The 15,551-nt window shown below is 38.9% G+C and overlaps 1 protein-coding gene and 1 long non-coding RNA gene across 2 annotated transcripts in view; one reads left to right on the top strand and one right to left on the bottom strand.

Moving 5' to 3' along the window:
- SNX9 (sorting nexin 9) overlaps positions 1-15,551 on the top strand; it is a 103,407-nt gene that overhangs the window by 74,883 nt on the left and 12,973 nt on the right. The window contains exons 12-15 of the mRNA XM_050949662.1: positions 1,386-1,489; positions 5,043-5,120; positions 12,387-12,463; positions 14,522-14,611. Of these exons, the coding sequence (XP_050805619.1) occupies positions 1,386-1,489; positions 5,043-5,120; positions 12,387-12,463; positions 14,522-14,611 (349 nt within the window). The remainder of the gene's footprint in view (positions 1-1,385; positions 1,490-5,042; positions 5,121-12,386; positions 12,464-14,521; positions 14,612-15,551) is intronic.
- Positions 12,748-15,551, bottom strand: part of LOC127049344 (uncharacterized) — a 100,917-nt gene continuing 98,113 nt past the window's right edge. The window contains exon 2 of the long non-coding RNA XR_007773943.1: positions 12,748-12,806. This is a non-coding gene — a long non-coding RNA (uncharacterized LOC127049344). The remainder of the gene's footprint in view (positions 12,807-15,551) is intronic.

Raw genomic sequence — 15,551 nt, 5'->3', positions numbered from 1 at the left:
TCTGCATATTTTATTTTCACTATTATATTGTAAGTCAGTCTTCCCATTAAGTGGTCAAATCCTTTATATCACCTTTCACTGATGATCCTAAAAACGTGGCCTAATTCTTGAAACAATTATTTCTATGCCTATGCTCATTCTTGCATGTAGTCCTATTATAATTAATTGGGTGGCACATAAACAGGGTAACTTTTATTTGGAATGTGGGCCTTATTTTTTTTATCGCATTCTTCAGTGTTTGGGACTTTGCGTGAAAATAGGATCTTGGCCTATTAAAGTTACGCTGTTTTGTTGTTTTTCCTGTTTAAAGTCACAGAAACTTCCCCAATTACAAGTTGTGATATTGCAAACAAAGAATTGACATTTCATGGAGAATGATCAGGTACTGCTTTCAGGGAGAAATGTATAGTAACCTAAGCATAAAGCTGGGGTCTAGGAACCTTTGAGGTCTAGTCTCAGCTCTTCCAATGACCTCGTCTGTGATTTTGGCCAAGTCACTTAACCTCTTGCTCTCTGTACAATAGAGATGATGATACCTACATCTTAATGGTCTCATGGGCACTCGATTAAAATATGGAATAGTTGGGGAAAATTTTAATGAAAATGTTAGGACATTTATAGAGCTTACTCTGTTAATTGCTCAGTGCTATATACATTTTGATATTTTAATGCAGATCCCCTTAGTAAAGTGAAAGAGAAATCCATAAATTGAATTCCAGGCAGATTGTTTTTGAGCACAAAATATTAGCATTTTTTCCATGAAACATCAGCAGCCCTTTATCGTAAATCGATTAGCCATCTTCAGGCTGAGACTATATTTGTATTCTCCCTGAAGAGGTAGTCTAGTTTTGAAATTCATTTTCATATCAGATTCACCCTTTGTAGACTGGTCTCTGAGTATAGGATGTAGCTGCTGTTTTTATGTGTACCATCATTTTAAGAAATCAGACTTCTGTTGTCTTTTTTTAATATTTATTTCTTCACATTAAAATTTTTAAAAAACTTAAACTTAGATTTTTAAAAAGTGCATGGCACTTTCTTATCCATAGGGATCCAGAGCAAGAATGATAATCCAGTTGCAGATTTCTTTTAAAGGATGGAAAGTATAACAAACAGTATGAAGCATCAGGCAAAGGACCTGGAGTGAAATTCTGGCCCCCCTGAAGTCAGTGGGAAACTTGCCATTGACTTTGTGGGACCAGGATTTCACTCCAGTCTTTTACTAGTTCTGTGAAATGCTTAACACGTTCTTGGACATTGTAAAAGTTATTATTAATAATAGTCATGTAGTTGTTCAAAAGTCCATTGCATCAGTTTAAATGCCAACTGTAGCAAATTGGAACAACTCTGTATTTATCTGTAATGGGATTGCTCTTACTCCACAGAGAACAGAAATGTGATGCAGTAGGCAGATTCACCAAATCCATGGATGATGGAGTTAAAGAGTTGTTGACGGTGGGACAAGAACACTGGAAGCGTTGTACTGGACGTGAGTGTCACTTGGAAACTTTACAAGTTTAAGTCCTCTCTGCCTTGCTCTTTTATTATTTAGATATATTTGTGTATTTATTATTAAATTTGAAATGTATTTAGATCAACTGAATTTGATAGGACATCCTATGTTAGATGAAACCACACACTGAAAATTACTAGTAAGGCAACAATGCTAAAAAAGATAGTACCTTAAAAACACATTAGATTTTTTTTTCCTTTTTCCCTTCCTTCCCCCCCTCCCTTAACTAAATTTCCTGAGTTTATAACACTTGGTCTGGGGATAATTGCAACATCTCTGTATTGTATTTTACCCTACATTATTAATATATACTCTCCACCATAACTACATCTTAACATAGTTTTTATCTGGAAATAATCATTATTGTAAAGCTCCAAAATGCTTATTACTATAGTTAATCTTATTATACCCAAAAGACAACTACTCTACATTCCTTGTTTACAAAAATATATAAATAGGGCAGGAACTTAATACAGTGGAGTCCTGGCCTATTGATACTGCAATATAAAACAATATAATAATAAACTAAGAATAAGTGGCCAGCTGAGCAAATGTTTTAATATTTATGAACAGTAATTATTATAACAGTAGTGGAATATAATTAATATTTTACCATTGCAGTGAAATTGCAGTTAACCAAATGTATATCCAAATTATATCCCCAACAGTTGTACTGAAGAAGGAACTTAATATCTATAGAATTCAGGAACTGCGTAATCTAAAACACACAAACAACTGCTTCTTTTTTTTTTCTCCTCCTCCAGTATCTTGGATGGAGGAGGAGACAGGCATGGGATAGAAGTTCCTGGTTCTGTCTCCATGCCCTGTTCTTTTCTTATTTTAGCAGTCCCCATCTTCTTTTTTTGCTTGAGTGCAGTGCAGATCTATTCTTGCAGGGTTGGAGTACCACAGGAGCTGGAATTTCAGGGATCCCTAGTTATCTAAACCCATCTTACCCAAAAGCTCTTGGGTATCCCTTTAGTCCTTCTTTTTTATATATTCGCTTTCTTAATATAATTTAAATGACCCATGGTGGTAGAAGGAAATATTGGAAATACAAATTTTCTCTGTTGGAGTGGCCACTTTGTCATAAACTCAGACTGACGTTGCTGGGGATTGCATAGGTCTCAAAACAGAATGGTGATGCCCTGGCACCCTGAGAAAAGTGAGGATGGAGCGTTGGGTTAATGGGGCACACAGCGGGATAGTACTGTGAATGGGACACAATGCATAGGAAATGCTAATCACAAGAAATAAAAATTAAAATGTGATACAATAAATAATACTTAGCAAGAATTACCCTTAGAATACCTGATTTAGTATATGTCTACACTACTCACAGATTGGCAGGCAGTGATCGATCCAGCGGGGGTCGATTGATCACATCTAGTCTAGACACGATAAATTGATCCCCGAGCACTCTCCCGTTGACTCCTGTACTCCACTGCCATAAGAGGTGCAGGCGGAGTCGACGGGGGAGCAGCAGCAGTCAACTCACTGCTGTGACGACACCATGGTAAGTCGATCTAAGTACGTTGACTTCAGCTACGTTATTCATGTAGCTGAAGTGCGAAACTTAGATTGATTTCCCCCTCAAGTGTAGGCCAGACCTAAAGATACTAATAGAGAGACCCACTGTATGATGTCAAAAGGCATTTACCTTGGTACGAATACTAAAATATCAGAGCAATTGAAAACTACTTAGTCCCTCTTTTATCCACACAATACGCTTCCCCAAATACAGATAATTAAAAACAAAAATGAAAAAGCAAACATATCTCAACTTCTATCTCTTTTTTTCTAAAATGGACAATTCATACAAGCAAAATATTATTTCCATTTCAGAGATTACTTCAGGCGTATGGGTCTGTAGTATATTAATTATGCATGCTGTTTATAATTTAAAAGTTCAGCCATAAACCACAGCTATTCTAACCTCATTGTGGAGAAATAATTTGTGCACGCATGTCTGTGTAGACATAATAGAACACCAAATTGTATAATACACATACAAGCGCATTTTGTTAGCCTTGTAATTGTATACAATGTTGTTAGTGCCTACTGTAAGTATTAAATTTTGAAACCATGATGGCTATCTTTTTAAGAAGGTTCTTTTTTTTTTTAAGAATGTTTATGAAGACCTATAACATTGCAGCTAATGTAATTTCTTAGTATAAAAGGTTGTCTTCATGTTACTAACTCCCAGGTCAAGGATATATCGCTGAAACAAATTTATGTTTAAAAGGAAGCTATGGCTCACTTAAGAGAAAAATCTCACTGTACTTCTGGGATGCATTTGTATAGGTTGCATGAATAGGAATTTGGAATAAAGTGACGCCCTCCCTGGTTTTTAGTGTTCATTTAAACACAAAATATTCTGTTTTCTTCACAGAGGAAATGAAGGAATACTTTTAAGCTTCCATGGTGGGGGACATTTTACCTGAATCAAGCTTTTTAAACATATTTGTTGCTTTAGATAAGCAAGCATGGACACACATGGTGACCTTTTCAGTTCTTTCCTCAAGGTCAGAGGTGAAAGTAAACCAGTATGCTATGGTACGGCGTACCGGCAAAAGCCAGTATGCCATGCCGGACCGGCTTTCCCAGGCTGGCAATTTAAAGGGCCCAGGGCCCTTTAAATCACCTCCCGAGCCATGCTGCCAGTGCCCTGGGGTGGTGGCAGCAGGGCTCTGGTGGTGATTTAAAGGGCCCAGAGGTCCTTTTCGGTAGTGGCGGCTGGAGCCCCAGGCCCTTTAAATTGCCCCGGGGCTCCCAGCCATTCTGCAGCTGGTAGCTCCAGGGGTGACTTAAAGGCCCAGCCTCTTCTGGTTGAGGCCACGCCCCCTGCTCAGGACTCCGGCATATCGGTAAGTCCTTACAGTTACTTTCACCCCTGCTCAAGGCGCAGTGGCAAAGTTTTCTTAGAAAAGCATACATCCCTCTATTGTAGTGGGCGGAAGGCGAATAGGAGGGGTGTTTTGTGTATGTGTGTGTGTGTGTGTGTGTGTGTGTATATCTGTATAAGATATTGAGAGAGATCTCTAGACATACACACGCACAATATGTCATGTTCATTATATACATAGAGACAGATGCATAGATTGTATATACAGAGACAGATACTTATTTGGTGTGTGATTTTTAAAATATGTACTTACACACTTATATTTTAAAATAAGTCATAGTGCAGTTTGAAGATTTTTATCTGCAGGAGTTTGGAATGGTCAATTTATTCAAGTATGGATATGCAGTACTACCCTTTGTGCGGATATTATTGCATCTCTTTGGGCTAACTATAGAAAGACTAAATTAAGACAGTATTTATCTTTTTATTTAAAGTGGTTGCCGTTACAAAAATATTCATAAAACGTAATACATACATATGACTTATGGTGGACTTCTAGAACATTGTTCCCAAGAATAAATGTTGGTTAATATTGAATAGCTGTTTGGTACCAGAAATGCTGTATAATTCAGTGAGTGTAAAACAGTATTTACGTTTTTACTTATTTTTTTTTTTTTTCTTCAGCATTACCCAAGGAATATCAGAAGATAGGAAAAGCCTTACAGAGTCTGGCACTGGTTTTCAGCACCAGTGGTTACCAAGGTATTTTATATATTCATTTGCACTGTTCTTTCATTTTTAAGAAATATTATGTCAAGTGTTCTATTATACAACATTTTGCTGTCAATAATGTTATATTGGGACTTTTTAATTTTTAAATCTCAATATAAGTAACATTTTCCTTATCTATTTGTATTGACTGAGTTCCCACATCTTAGAGTTTCAAATGGCATGGCATGTTGTTTATATAAGGAATGCAAATGAGAATTCAAATAAGAACATATCTTACAATATTTTTTGTTTAACTTGAGGTATTTACAGTAGCAGTCTGATCTAATACTAATCTGTAACGTTGTCATTGACCTAACTGACAATCAACTGTAGCATGTCTTTTATGATCAATACTTGTGTGTTACATTACAGAAGAAATTGATGGATGTAAAAACATTTGCCATCACAACTATATGGTGACATTTTAAAACCATTTTTTGTAATTAACTGGATTATGTTTACCTGATTTGGAGACACTTTGTCTTTTAAAGGGCCCTATCTACACAACTAATAAATGGAGACTGTCATGCTGAGTTGTTGTGAGGAGGAGGGAAAGAGGCATAAGATGAAAAATAATTAGTGGACATTTCTTTTTGTGGGACTATTTTATGCATTATCTTATTTTGGGCCAAACTTGAATTCCACTTTGGCACATTTCTACTAGGCTAGTCATCACATTTTGAGATTTCCAGTTTTTGTTCAGTATGCATACGTAAGTTGCTGTTTAGAAGCATCAGAAATCAAATCTGTATTTCATAATACACATTCATTTGCACAGTGCTTCTCCTCCCCATTTCTTTCCACAGGACTGGAATAGAATTGCCGGCTACATCAAATATAATCACTCAAATTCTGCTATTGTTTTCTCAAGTAATGTGCAGAAAAGATTCTTCAACATGGTGAAGGACCTCATTGGGTCACTCTCCCGCATGCCCTTTCCTCCCCCCCAATTCTCAAACCAAAATTGGAATCTTTCTCAGATTTCATCCCAAAATGAACCTAAATATTTTTTTTGTTTTTAACCTAGAATGTTGTCACTGAGTTTTAAAACTATTACTTTTCTTTCAGATCACTTTATTAACTGGCATTTTACAAGTATCAGGGGGTTGCCATGTTAGTTTGTATCCACAAAAACAACAGGAGTCCGGTGGCCCAAATCTGTTCATCTTTAAGGTGCCACCGGACTCCTTGTGGCATTTTACAGATGTTCTGAATTTTTTTAGACATTTGATTTAGTAACTTATTCCAGCTGGGATTTTTTACTTGGTTACTGCAAATTGGTTCTTTGCTTTGTATCCTTCTATAAACTCTGCCTGTTAATTCAGGTTCCATTTTAACCTGTGATTTGAAATTAGGTTCTTTGCTGTGGGTGTATGTTCTGTATTTTTATGTTCTTGTGTATTTGTCTTGTGTACCACGCTTGAAGTAGACCTTAAATATGTAAAATGCATACAAATCCTGACTGGAGCCAGACAAAACCTGTAGCATGAATCTTTGGGAAGAGACTGAAACTTTACTTTGGTAATTACACACACATTCTTTTACCAGAGTAAAGGGAAAACAAAGAATGTGGCTTTAAAAGCTAGGATGCAAACTTGCAGATCAGCCTTACGAAGGAACTTGGTAATTTGATTTTCAGCATCTTCGAATGGTATGGAAGATAGAGACCTTGGTAATTGGGAAGTAGGCAGGAATATTTCCCCTTGCTACTCCCTTAGATATACCTGGTTGCACCCTAGTGTCTTGCTAGAAGAAGTTGCTTCCTTCCAGTTTATTATCCTCTGTCCTGATCCCATATATTTTACTTTTTAATACACCTGGCACAACAGTCTGTTTTCCTTGGCTTCAAAATTCACTTCTCTCCAAAAAAGACAGAACAAGTGGAGTGCACAAATCTCTTTATCGCTACCAGTCATTCAGCTCTGTCTGCTGTTAGTGTGTAATCTCATGTGATGTCTGGTTTGGATGCTGCTGTTCTGTGATTGACTGGACATCCAGAAGAATGAAGACATAGACACAAAGCAGCAGGCTGCAGCTTTAACTTTAATATTAAAGGGGTGCTGACACACTCCCCCTCCCAACCACAGCAGTTGGGTCCAGTGCAGGGTTAAATGGCTTCATACCATACAGCCAAAGAATGAGAATTGGCTCCCTTACCCAACCCTCCGCCACTCAATTCATGAGTCAGCCCAGTACTGAATCTCCCATCACCCTCCCCCCTGTGAAGAAAAATGATGGAATAGATGAGGGAGAGTTCAGTATGTGAAGCTCTACACCTCGTCTCACCCCACAGGCTTGTGGAATCCACTAGTCTATCCTGGGTCCTCTGCTCAGGTTTGTCCTCAGAGCTCTCCCTTTGCAGCCTGTTACTATTTACAGAGATGCCAGCAAATTGCTTGGTTGCATTCTTCCCCTCCTGCCTCCCAACTGTCTGGCAGCTAACTCTTGTCAAATTTGTTTTTTTGTTTTGTTTTTTTTTTGTGGGGAGGGGCAGCATTTGTTTGGGATAGCTCAACCACATACTGGATCCTTTATCAGATAAGTGGACTCTTTTTCCCTCCGTGGTTCAGGGGCATCATTCCTGCTCTCTTTGACCATCAGCACAGATCCAAAAGAGTCAGAAAGACTGACAGCTTCACGTTTCATGGTTCTCCTGATCAAATCTATTTGTGTACGTCTGCCAGCTCTCTGACACATCTGCCTTGTGAGTGTTTCTGACCAGACCAACCTGGTCCTTGGCCATAGCTATGTAATCCACCCTAAATTCCACTGACTGTTAATTTTCAAATTGAGCCTAGTGCAAGTTCTAAGATGATTCTCCTCTAATGGACTATTGGCATGCTAGGCAATGTGAAATGTCCACAGATTAGTGCAAAAGAGACACAGGAGTGTCCCATAACATGCTACTCTTTCCAAACTGGTATAGAGAACTTTGGCTCTGAAGCCCAACTGAGACCAGTCGGGTGATGTAACCACCTGCTTATGAAGCCAGTGTAACATTGAGTACCCACAAATCCAGACAGGTATATTAACTCTGATTTCCCCTAAAAATGAGAAACCGGTTTTAACATATGCTCCCTACTTGCTCTGCTGACTCCTCCATAGTGTGGACATAGGCTCTCTAACATCTTATCTTCAACAGCCTGAAACATCCAAAAATCGATGCCTACGGAGGCTGCACCAATCCTAAAAGGAGTATGTGCTAAATTTACTGTATTGATCCCCAGATAAGAATCCCTTTCTGATCATACAGCAAACTGGCATCTTGTCAGTTAACTAAGACCCCCAAATACACATGCAAAGCCTGCCTCATGCATATGCAAAGACAATACACCTTCCAAGTTTTTACTGGATACACCCATTCCTCCAGGCAGTATTCCTTTAACACTGTCATGATCCTGTGCGCTGCCTGATCTATTTTGGGAATCTCTGCTATAGGAGCACAGACAGCTGTCTGAGCCGTACATCAGCCAGTTCCAGAGTACTCCTGTGGCACGGGGACCACACTACAGTACTTGTGGCATTCTTTGGTGTAAGGGAAAAGAGCCTTAAATAAAATTGCTTTCTTTCTACAATGGCAAAATCTAGGCAAGGCCCTGACTAAACCAAATCTGAGTGGCTTTGGGGGTGCCTGACCTGCATGCTGGGTCCTCTCACCCTGGGCCAAACCCTTCACGAGTTTCCCTAATAAAACTCCCCACATTATTCTGCAAATCCTGTCAGCTAGCAACAGACTGGCCCCATGGTGAATGCTGCCAACCTGTGGTGCACTAGTCACACCACATATCTCGCCACCAGGAGCTTTTGGCAATGGGCCAATCGTGGGTGGATGCCTTTCCTAACTCTGAACTCAGTGAAACCTGTCTTGAAAACCTAGAATGTCTTTGAGCCAATGGAGTTCTCTTCCAGTGTTTAAGGCCGCCAGGAGCTATGGTTCCACAAAGAACAAGGTGTTGGTAACCAGTTTTGACTGGCAAACGGCATTAGTTACCAGAATCTACCCTTCTGAAATGGAGAGCATTGGCAAAACCAGTATCAATACCAAGAATTTGTCTTGTGGTGAAAGGATATTTAATAGTGCAACACACAGGCCCATAACCTCTGCATTAGCTGCACAGACTTTACTACCTGGCACATAATGATGTGTACACCTATTTCAAGCCACTCCGTAGGCCACTTTTGAATACATCAATCCTCTTGATAATGTAAAACCTCTGAATTAACACCAACTGTATCTATGTATCTCCAGTCAGCTAGCTAATATGACAATATATTGAACTCCTTCAGGAATTCCCTCCATTTCCCCTGCCCCACCCATCCTCTCATATCTTGTTTGTTACAGTGACAAACGGGCCGCTTAACACCCGAGGGGGCAGCTACTAGGTTTTCACAGAATGGCCTGTTGGGCATTACCACCTTGCAGTCAAGTTTGGATGCCTTATGATCATCTGCAGCTGTTTTTAGCTGGTCTGCTGCTTTTTAGAGCTTTTAGTTCCCTGCATCAATACCCATAAGCCCGCTAATTATCCCCAGGGAGGTGTGAAACACCTGCTGCTGTGTCTAATTCTGTTAAATATGTCAGTTGCTGCATGTGGATCCTTTTGTCTCTTTCATAGATTCATAGATTATTCAGGTTGGAAGGGACCTCAGATGAACCCCAAACATCTTGCCATCTGCTGAAAGGTTCCCTGCAGCTCGTCACACTCACCTGGCCCATATCCCTTCTAGTGAACAGAAAGCTGTACAAATTGTAATCAGTCGGGGTAAACACATTGCACAAATAACAGCCCATTCCATTATTATACAAAACAGTTCAAAAGCCGGGTGTGATATGGACAGCTCATGGGCAGGGCCTAATCTGAGTAATAACAACCCTTAATCTGAAATCTCACAGACTAAAGTCTTAGCTCTACCCTCAGGCAGATTCACCCCTAATTCACCCTTCGCCAGTTGAGCACCCCAGTCACATTTATTTTAACCTTGCACACAAAAGCGTTTAATGAGGAGCAGCAGACCAAGGACAGTAGAAGGTTCACTAAGCAGCCTTGAGTGAATAAAACAGTGTTGCCATGAGGCTCCACCTGTAAAGGGAACAACCAAAGATTTGGCATTGGAATTCCTCATGCTTCACCACCAACTTCAGCTACAAATCTTGTTAATGTTTGGTCCTAACCACATGTTCCAGCCCCTGATTTGGCTTCAATTTCTTGGCCCAAATCCCAGAATGAGAGATTAAAAACCTGCCCATTGACATCTGACCTGTCTGCCCTATTGGAATAAACCAGTGTATCTAATTTAATGAAGATGGAGATTTTTGTAACATTGCCATATCTACTTCCTGGTCCTGCCTTGGACATGAGGATCACCCTGTTTTCCCCTGAACTGAGCTTTCACTGAGTGCCATGCTGGCCTGCATACTTGCCACACATTTGCTTAATTTTGCGCAAGGAATAAAAACACTTCCTACTCCCTTGCATTTGTACTTTCCTGTCATTGAAAGGATGATGTGAACCAACTTGGTTGGGGTTGAGGCTGCTGGTGGTAGCCTATGGAACCCCTTCTGACACGACCTGTACCTTGTCATCTTCCACAGCCTGATTCCCCTCTAAAGAGATGGGTTGGGATGCCCTATCACCACCCTATAGCTATCCAATCAGAAAAACACATGCACACACCCTCTTGCTAAGATGGGAAGGGGCAATGTTAAGTGTTCTGAAAAGCCAGTCTACTTGTGATCCTCCTCCCTTTTCTCCTCCATTAGAAGCACCACGCAGAACATCCTAACTTCCTTTTCTAATTCAACCAGTGCTCCATTTTGTCTCAAATACAGCCCAGGAGAAAGGTACCTAAACAGCAGCTTGTTTTAATGTTCAGAAACATTCCCCTGTGCAGCTGTGGAATTGTGAAACTAGGAAATTGGGCTCCTTGAAAATTTTCCCTGTAGTTCAAGCCTCTGAAGGGATCGCCTCTGAATTACATATCTTGAAAGTCTCTTTTTTTATTGTGAAGATATCTAACTTCAAAATTGTTATTTCAAAACTCCAGGCAGGCACAAAATGGCATGACTAATCATTTTTTAGAAGTTGGAGAAGGAGAGAAACATTTCTCAGACACTATTCTTATCAAAGTCCAGAAATTCAGATATTACTCATGTTCTGCAGCTCATAGCAGTGCACATCTGGGAGCTCTCCAGTTTCTGAAATCAGGCTGATGAAGCAGTCTGCACATTGGGTCTGATTGCCACTCTGTCTTCCTTTATTTCCTCTCCTCATTTAGGACATACCTTGACTTTAGTATCTCTCCCTCTCCTTAACACTGATCAGTTGACACTGGTGACAAAAAGCAGCTGCTAAATTTCGAAGTGGTTCTTTTAGTAAAAAAAATTTTTATTCTGGTGCATCTCTTCAGTTGCCAAATATTAAGCCCTTGCTATTAATAACAGATTCTGTCCTTAATAAATAAGATCTTCAGAAAATGGAGAAATACCCATATTCAGTGTATTTGTATCCATAATAATGTAAAAACAATTGTCAGGCCAAAAAAAAAAAAGTACAGAGTTGAGATCCCTTTTAATGAAAAGGGGATAGTGTGCAGTTGTTCTTATAGTCCTCATGGTTGAAGAGCAAAGCTTGAAAATGTTACCAAAGTGTATCTTAAAGACTCAGAAACCAGATGGCAAAGAAGAAATAACCCAAAATGTATTTTTTGAAATCTCATGATTTTTTTGAATGCTTGGGATTAGCAATACTGCTAGTTGGACCATCAAAGAGAATTCATTATTAACTACGAGACACAAACAAAAACTCTACAATTAATCTCCTGATTTTAATAAAATGTCTTCACAGGTTCTTCCCCTGCTTCAGTAGGCTTATTTTACCCTCTGACAATCCCTATCCTTCCTTATAAATACAATAATTAAATGTTTTTAAAAATAGATGTTCTATTAATAAAAAAGTTAACTACAGTGCCCGGCGCTTTGTGTTTAATTTGTGCAAGTTGAATGCCTGAATATGTAAACATGCCTTTTTATCACATTAGTAATTTAAAGGCCATCCGCTCGCTTATGATACCAGTATACCAGAGTTGAACAATATTTGCTCCCATTCTCTTCTGTGTATTTCTTGTAAATATATAACTACAGCAGCACACAAGCTTTCATTACTCGAGACCAGCCTGATTTTAAAATCATTTATGTTTATTCAGCAACTGTATTTGTGACTTTTTGTTACTCCACCTTAATTTGAAATATATTTTTAGGAGAATCTCATCTCAATGAAGCAATAACAGAAGCAGGAAAAACATACGAAGAAATTGCCAGTCTCGTGGCAGAACAGGTATAAAAACTAATAGAATGCAAGTCAATCCATACACATTACATGACAACATACAATGAGATTTGATCATGTTTTCCTTCTGCTCTGACTTTCTTGCCAGGGCTGGCTCCAGGCACCAGCAAAGGAAGCAGGTGCCTGGGGCGGCCAATAGAAAGGGGCGGCACGCCGTCCATTATTGGGGTGGCACATCTGAGTCTGCAGCAGCAATTCGGCAGCGGGTCCTTCAGTCCCTCTGTTCCTCTTCAGCAGCACACTTTTTGGCGGCAGCTCAGTTGCTCCACTACTTCTTCTTCTTCTTTTTTTTTTTTTTTTTTTTTTTTTTTTTTTTTTTTTTTTTCTCGCTCTCTTTTCCGCTGCTTGCGGTGGCAAAAAAGCTGGAGCCGGCCCTGTTTCTTGCAGAGTTAATACATTTTACATCTATAAGAAAATCAATATTTTTACACACCACTTTTCAAGATTGTATTATCATTTAAGTTTTTCAATAACTTTGCTCCTGGGGACATTCTATGCCAAAAAATGGAAAATTCTGCAATTTTTATTTGTCAAAATAACACTACATAATCACACCAGTTTCAAATATTTTGGTAATTTTAATTCAAAATACCTGTCAGCAAGTATGTCTGTAACGTTACAGAGACACAAATTCCTCCCAGGAGTAGAGTTAAAGAAACCCCTAAGACAACCCAGTTTGTTTCTCTGCCCCCTTCCTTCCCTTCCCTCCTCCCCAGCCCAGCTGCAGGGCCTCTCCTTGCCCAGATACCCAAACCCCCCCCCCTCAAATTCCCCCGACCCACTCAGGGATCCAGAGGGATAGACAGCCTGATGCTTGGTCCCAGGCTTGCACAGAGTTTCCTGCGTGCCACCCTCTCCTTCCCTCAGGACATGCTGGGAGCTGCAGCTGCTAGGAACTCTCTAGCACTGCAGCCCATTTCTGCGGGGGAAAGATTCTGTACACTCAATCTTAATTTCTGCAAAATTCTGCATTGCACATTGGCACAGAATTCCCCCAGGAGTAATAACTTGCATTATAAATTATTTCTCTTTTCTATGTCAGCTGAAAGAACAGTGCTAGAAAAGGATCTCCTTTGGATCAGACATCTTGGCCTTCAAGAGAGCAAATTGATTATCCCCACAACTGATTAAATGCGACTTTTTGGTGTCGGCACAGGCTGTCTACTCTAGGTCTCCCACTGTTACTAATGCCATTAAACAGTGATAGGAAACTTTTCAAAAACATTCTTAGTATGGACAGTGGCCTTGGATCTAGATCATGCTGCCCCTCATATGTATTGTTTTGTCTCATTACTTCATTGGGTTTAACTTGTGAGTCCCTAATTTTAAAAAACGGATCCTGTACCTGCCTCACTGTTCAGGCCTTAAATTTGGCTTTGATTAGGACCTGTTGACTGTTCATGTAAGGCATAATCTCCAGAGTCCAAAGTTATTTTCAAATCCATTGTTACATTGGGAAGTGAAGGTGTTTTAAAAACACAAATAACTTTTTGAAGGTAATAGCTGGTTGGGTACATTTATCTGCACAGTGTGTATTTGTGCATAATGATTTGTTTTCTCACTGCTGTGTTTGGAAAAACTCTTCAGTGGAACCTTGAGATTAGCTACAATAATTTAAGTAAAATATGGAACACAAGCTTTTAAAAAGTGGCACTGAGTGTTTATCCTATTGATTTTATGTTCACTGAGGCCCCTGAACTTCTGTTCCCTGATATATCCTTTTATATTAAAAAATAATGGGTCGATCGTCACTACCTTAATGTCCAATGTTTAGCTGGAATACATGTAAAAGTGTTTTCAAAATCCATAAATTCTTGCCTTTATCTAGAACTAGTGATCTTTACATTGGGTGGCAGCGAATTTTAAATAGTCATCTTTTTCTCACGTTATACTTTTTTTTTTTTTTTTCTTTTTTCTTCTCCTTTTGCTGCTAGACTCTTTTTGGCCTTACAGCTCTTGTTCATTATGTGTAACTTTCTATTAAATTCTGACATTAATGTGTCATACAGTTTTCTTTATTAATAATTGCTGAATTCTCTTTATTAGCCAAGGAAAGATCTCCATTTTCTGATGGAAACTAATCATGAATACAAGGGATTTCTTGGTTGCTTCCCTGACATTATAGGTGCTCACAAGGTAACTTTTTTGGGGGGTGAGGGTGAGGGAAGGGTGGGAGAGGAGTTCACAGGATATATGAACTTGGGGGCATAGTGAGGAGTAAAAGGGGAGGGGTGTGCATGTGTAAAATCAATACTTTGCCTGTCCTGCACTCAGATATTCAATTTGCCCATACCCCTAATGTCAGTATTGCTGGAAACCTGTATGAAGATAGCAATGGAATCTTTGCACATGAGAAATTTTCAGGGGAAGAGGGGATTTTTTTTTAAAGGCCTTTTTTAAAACTATTGTTTTTTAGCATTAATATTCATGAAATGTCTAGCTTTTCATCAGCATTTATTCAACCTTAAAAGTAGTTTATAGTGGTGGAGGCTAATAATATCCTTTACCTTTATACAATTAATGAAGCTAATGTGATAATCAGATAAACGAATAGACCAATATTTATACAGAAAAAAAATTATAGTATGTAAAATTGTATGAGCACCCAAAAAGGGCTCATTCTAAGCAGCTGACTTGCCAGGCACACCTTTAATTTTCCCACAAATAAAGCACAAATGACTAAATATTCCTACTAAAAGATATTTTGCTAAGCCCTGTTTATAATTGGATATCAGTGGTACAATATATTAATATATGTAACAAATAGGTTTTCTAGTTTTGAATGTTTGCATACGTTTCAGAAAAACTGAATATTTGTTTTTATCACAGCATTTTAAAAAAAATTTCCTGCCGTTTAAATTTTCAGTTGAGAGAATGCTTTCTCATTTTATATAGGACGAGCTACAAGCAAAACTGAATTTGACAACTTAATGTGTCTTGATATACTATGTTTAACTTTCAGAACAATTTGAGGAATCTACCAGAACAGTTGTGTGACACCCGACAATTTTTTAAATAACATAAAATATTTTTAAAATCTGAACTTTGAGAAATGGCTTTAGGTAAATTTTGTTGG

This window comes from Gopherus flavomarginatus, chromosome 4 (assembly GCF_025201925.1).
Source record: "Gopherus flavomarginatus isolate rGopFla2 chromosome 4, rGopFla2.mat.asm, whole genome shotgun sequence".
Taxonomy (NCBI): Eukaryota; Metazoa; Chordata; order Testudines; family Testudinidae; genus Gopherus; species Gopherus flavomarginatus.
This window is presented reverse-complemented; position numbering and strand designations above follow the sequence as displayed.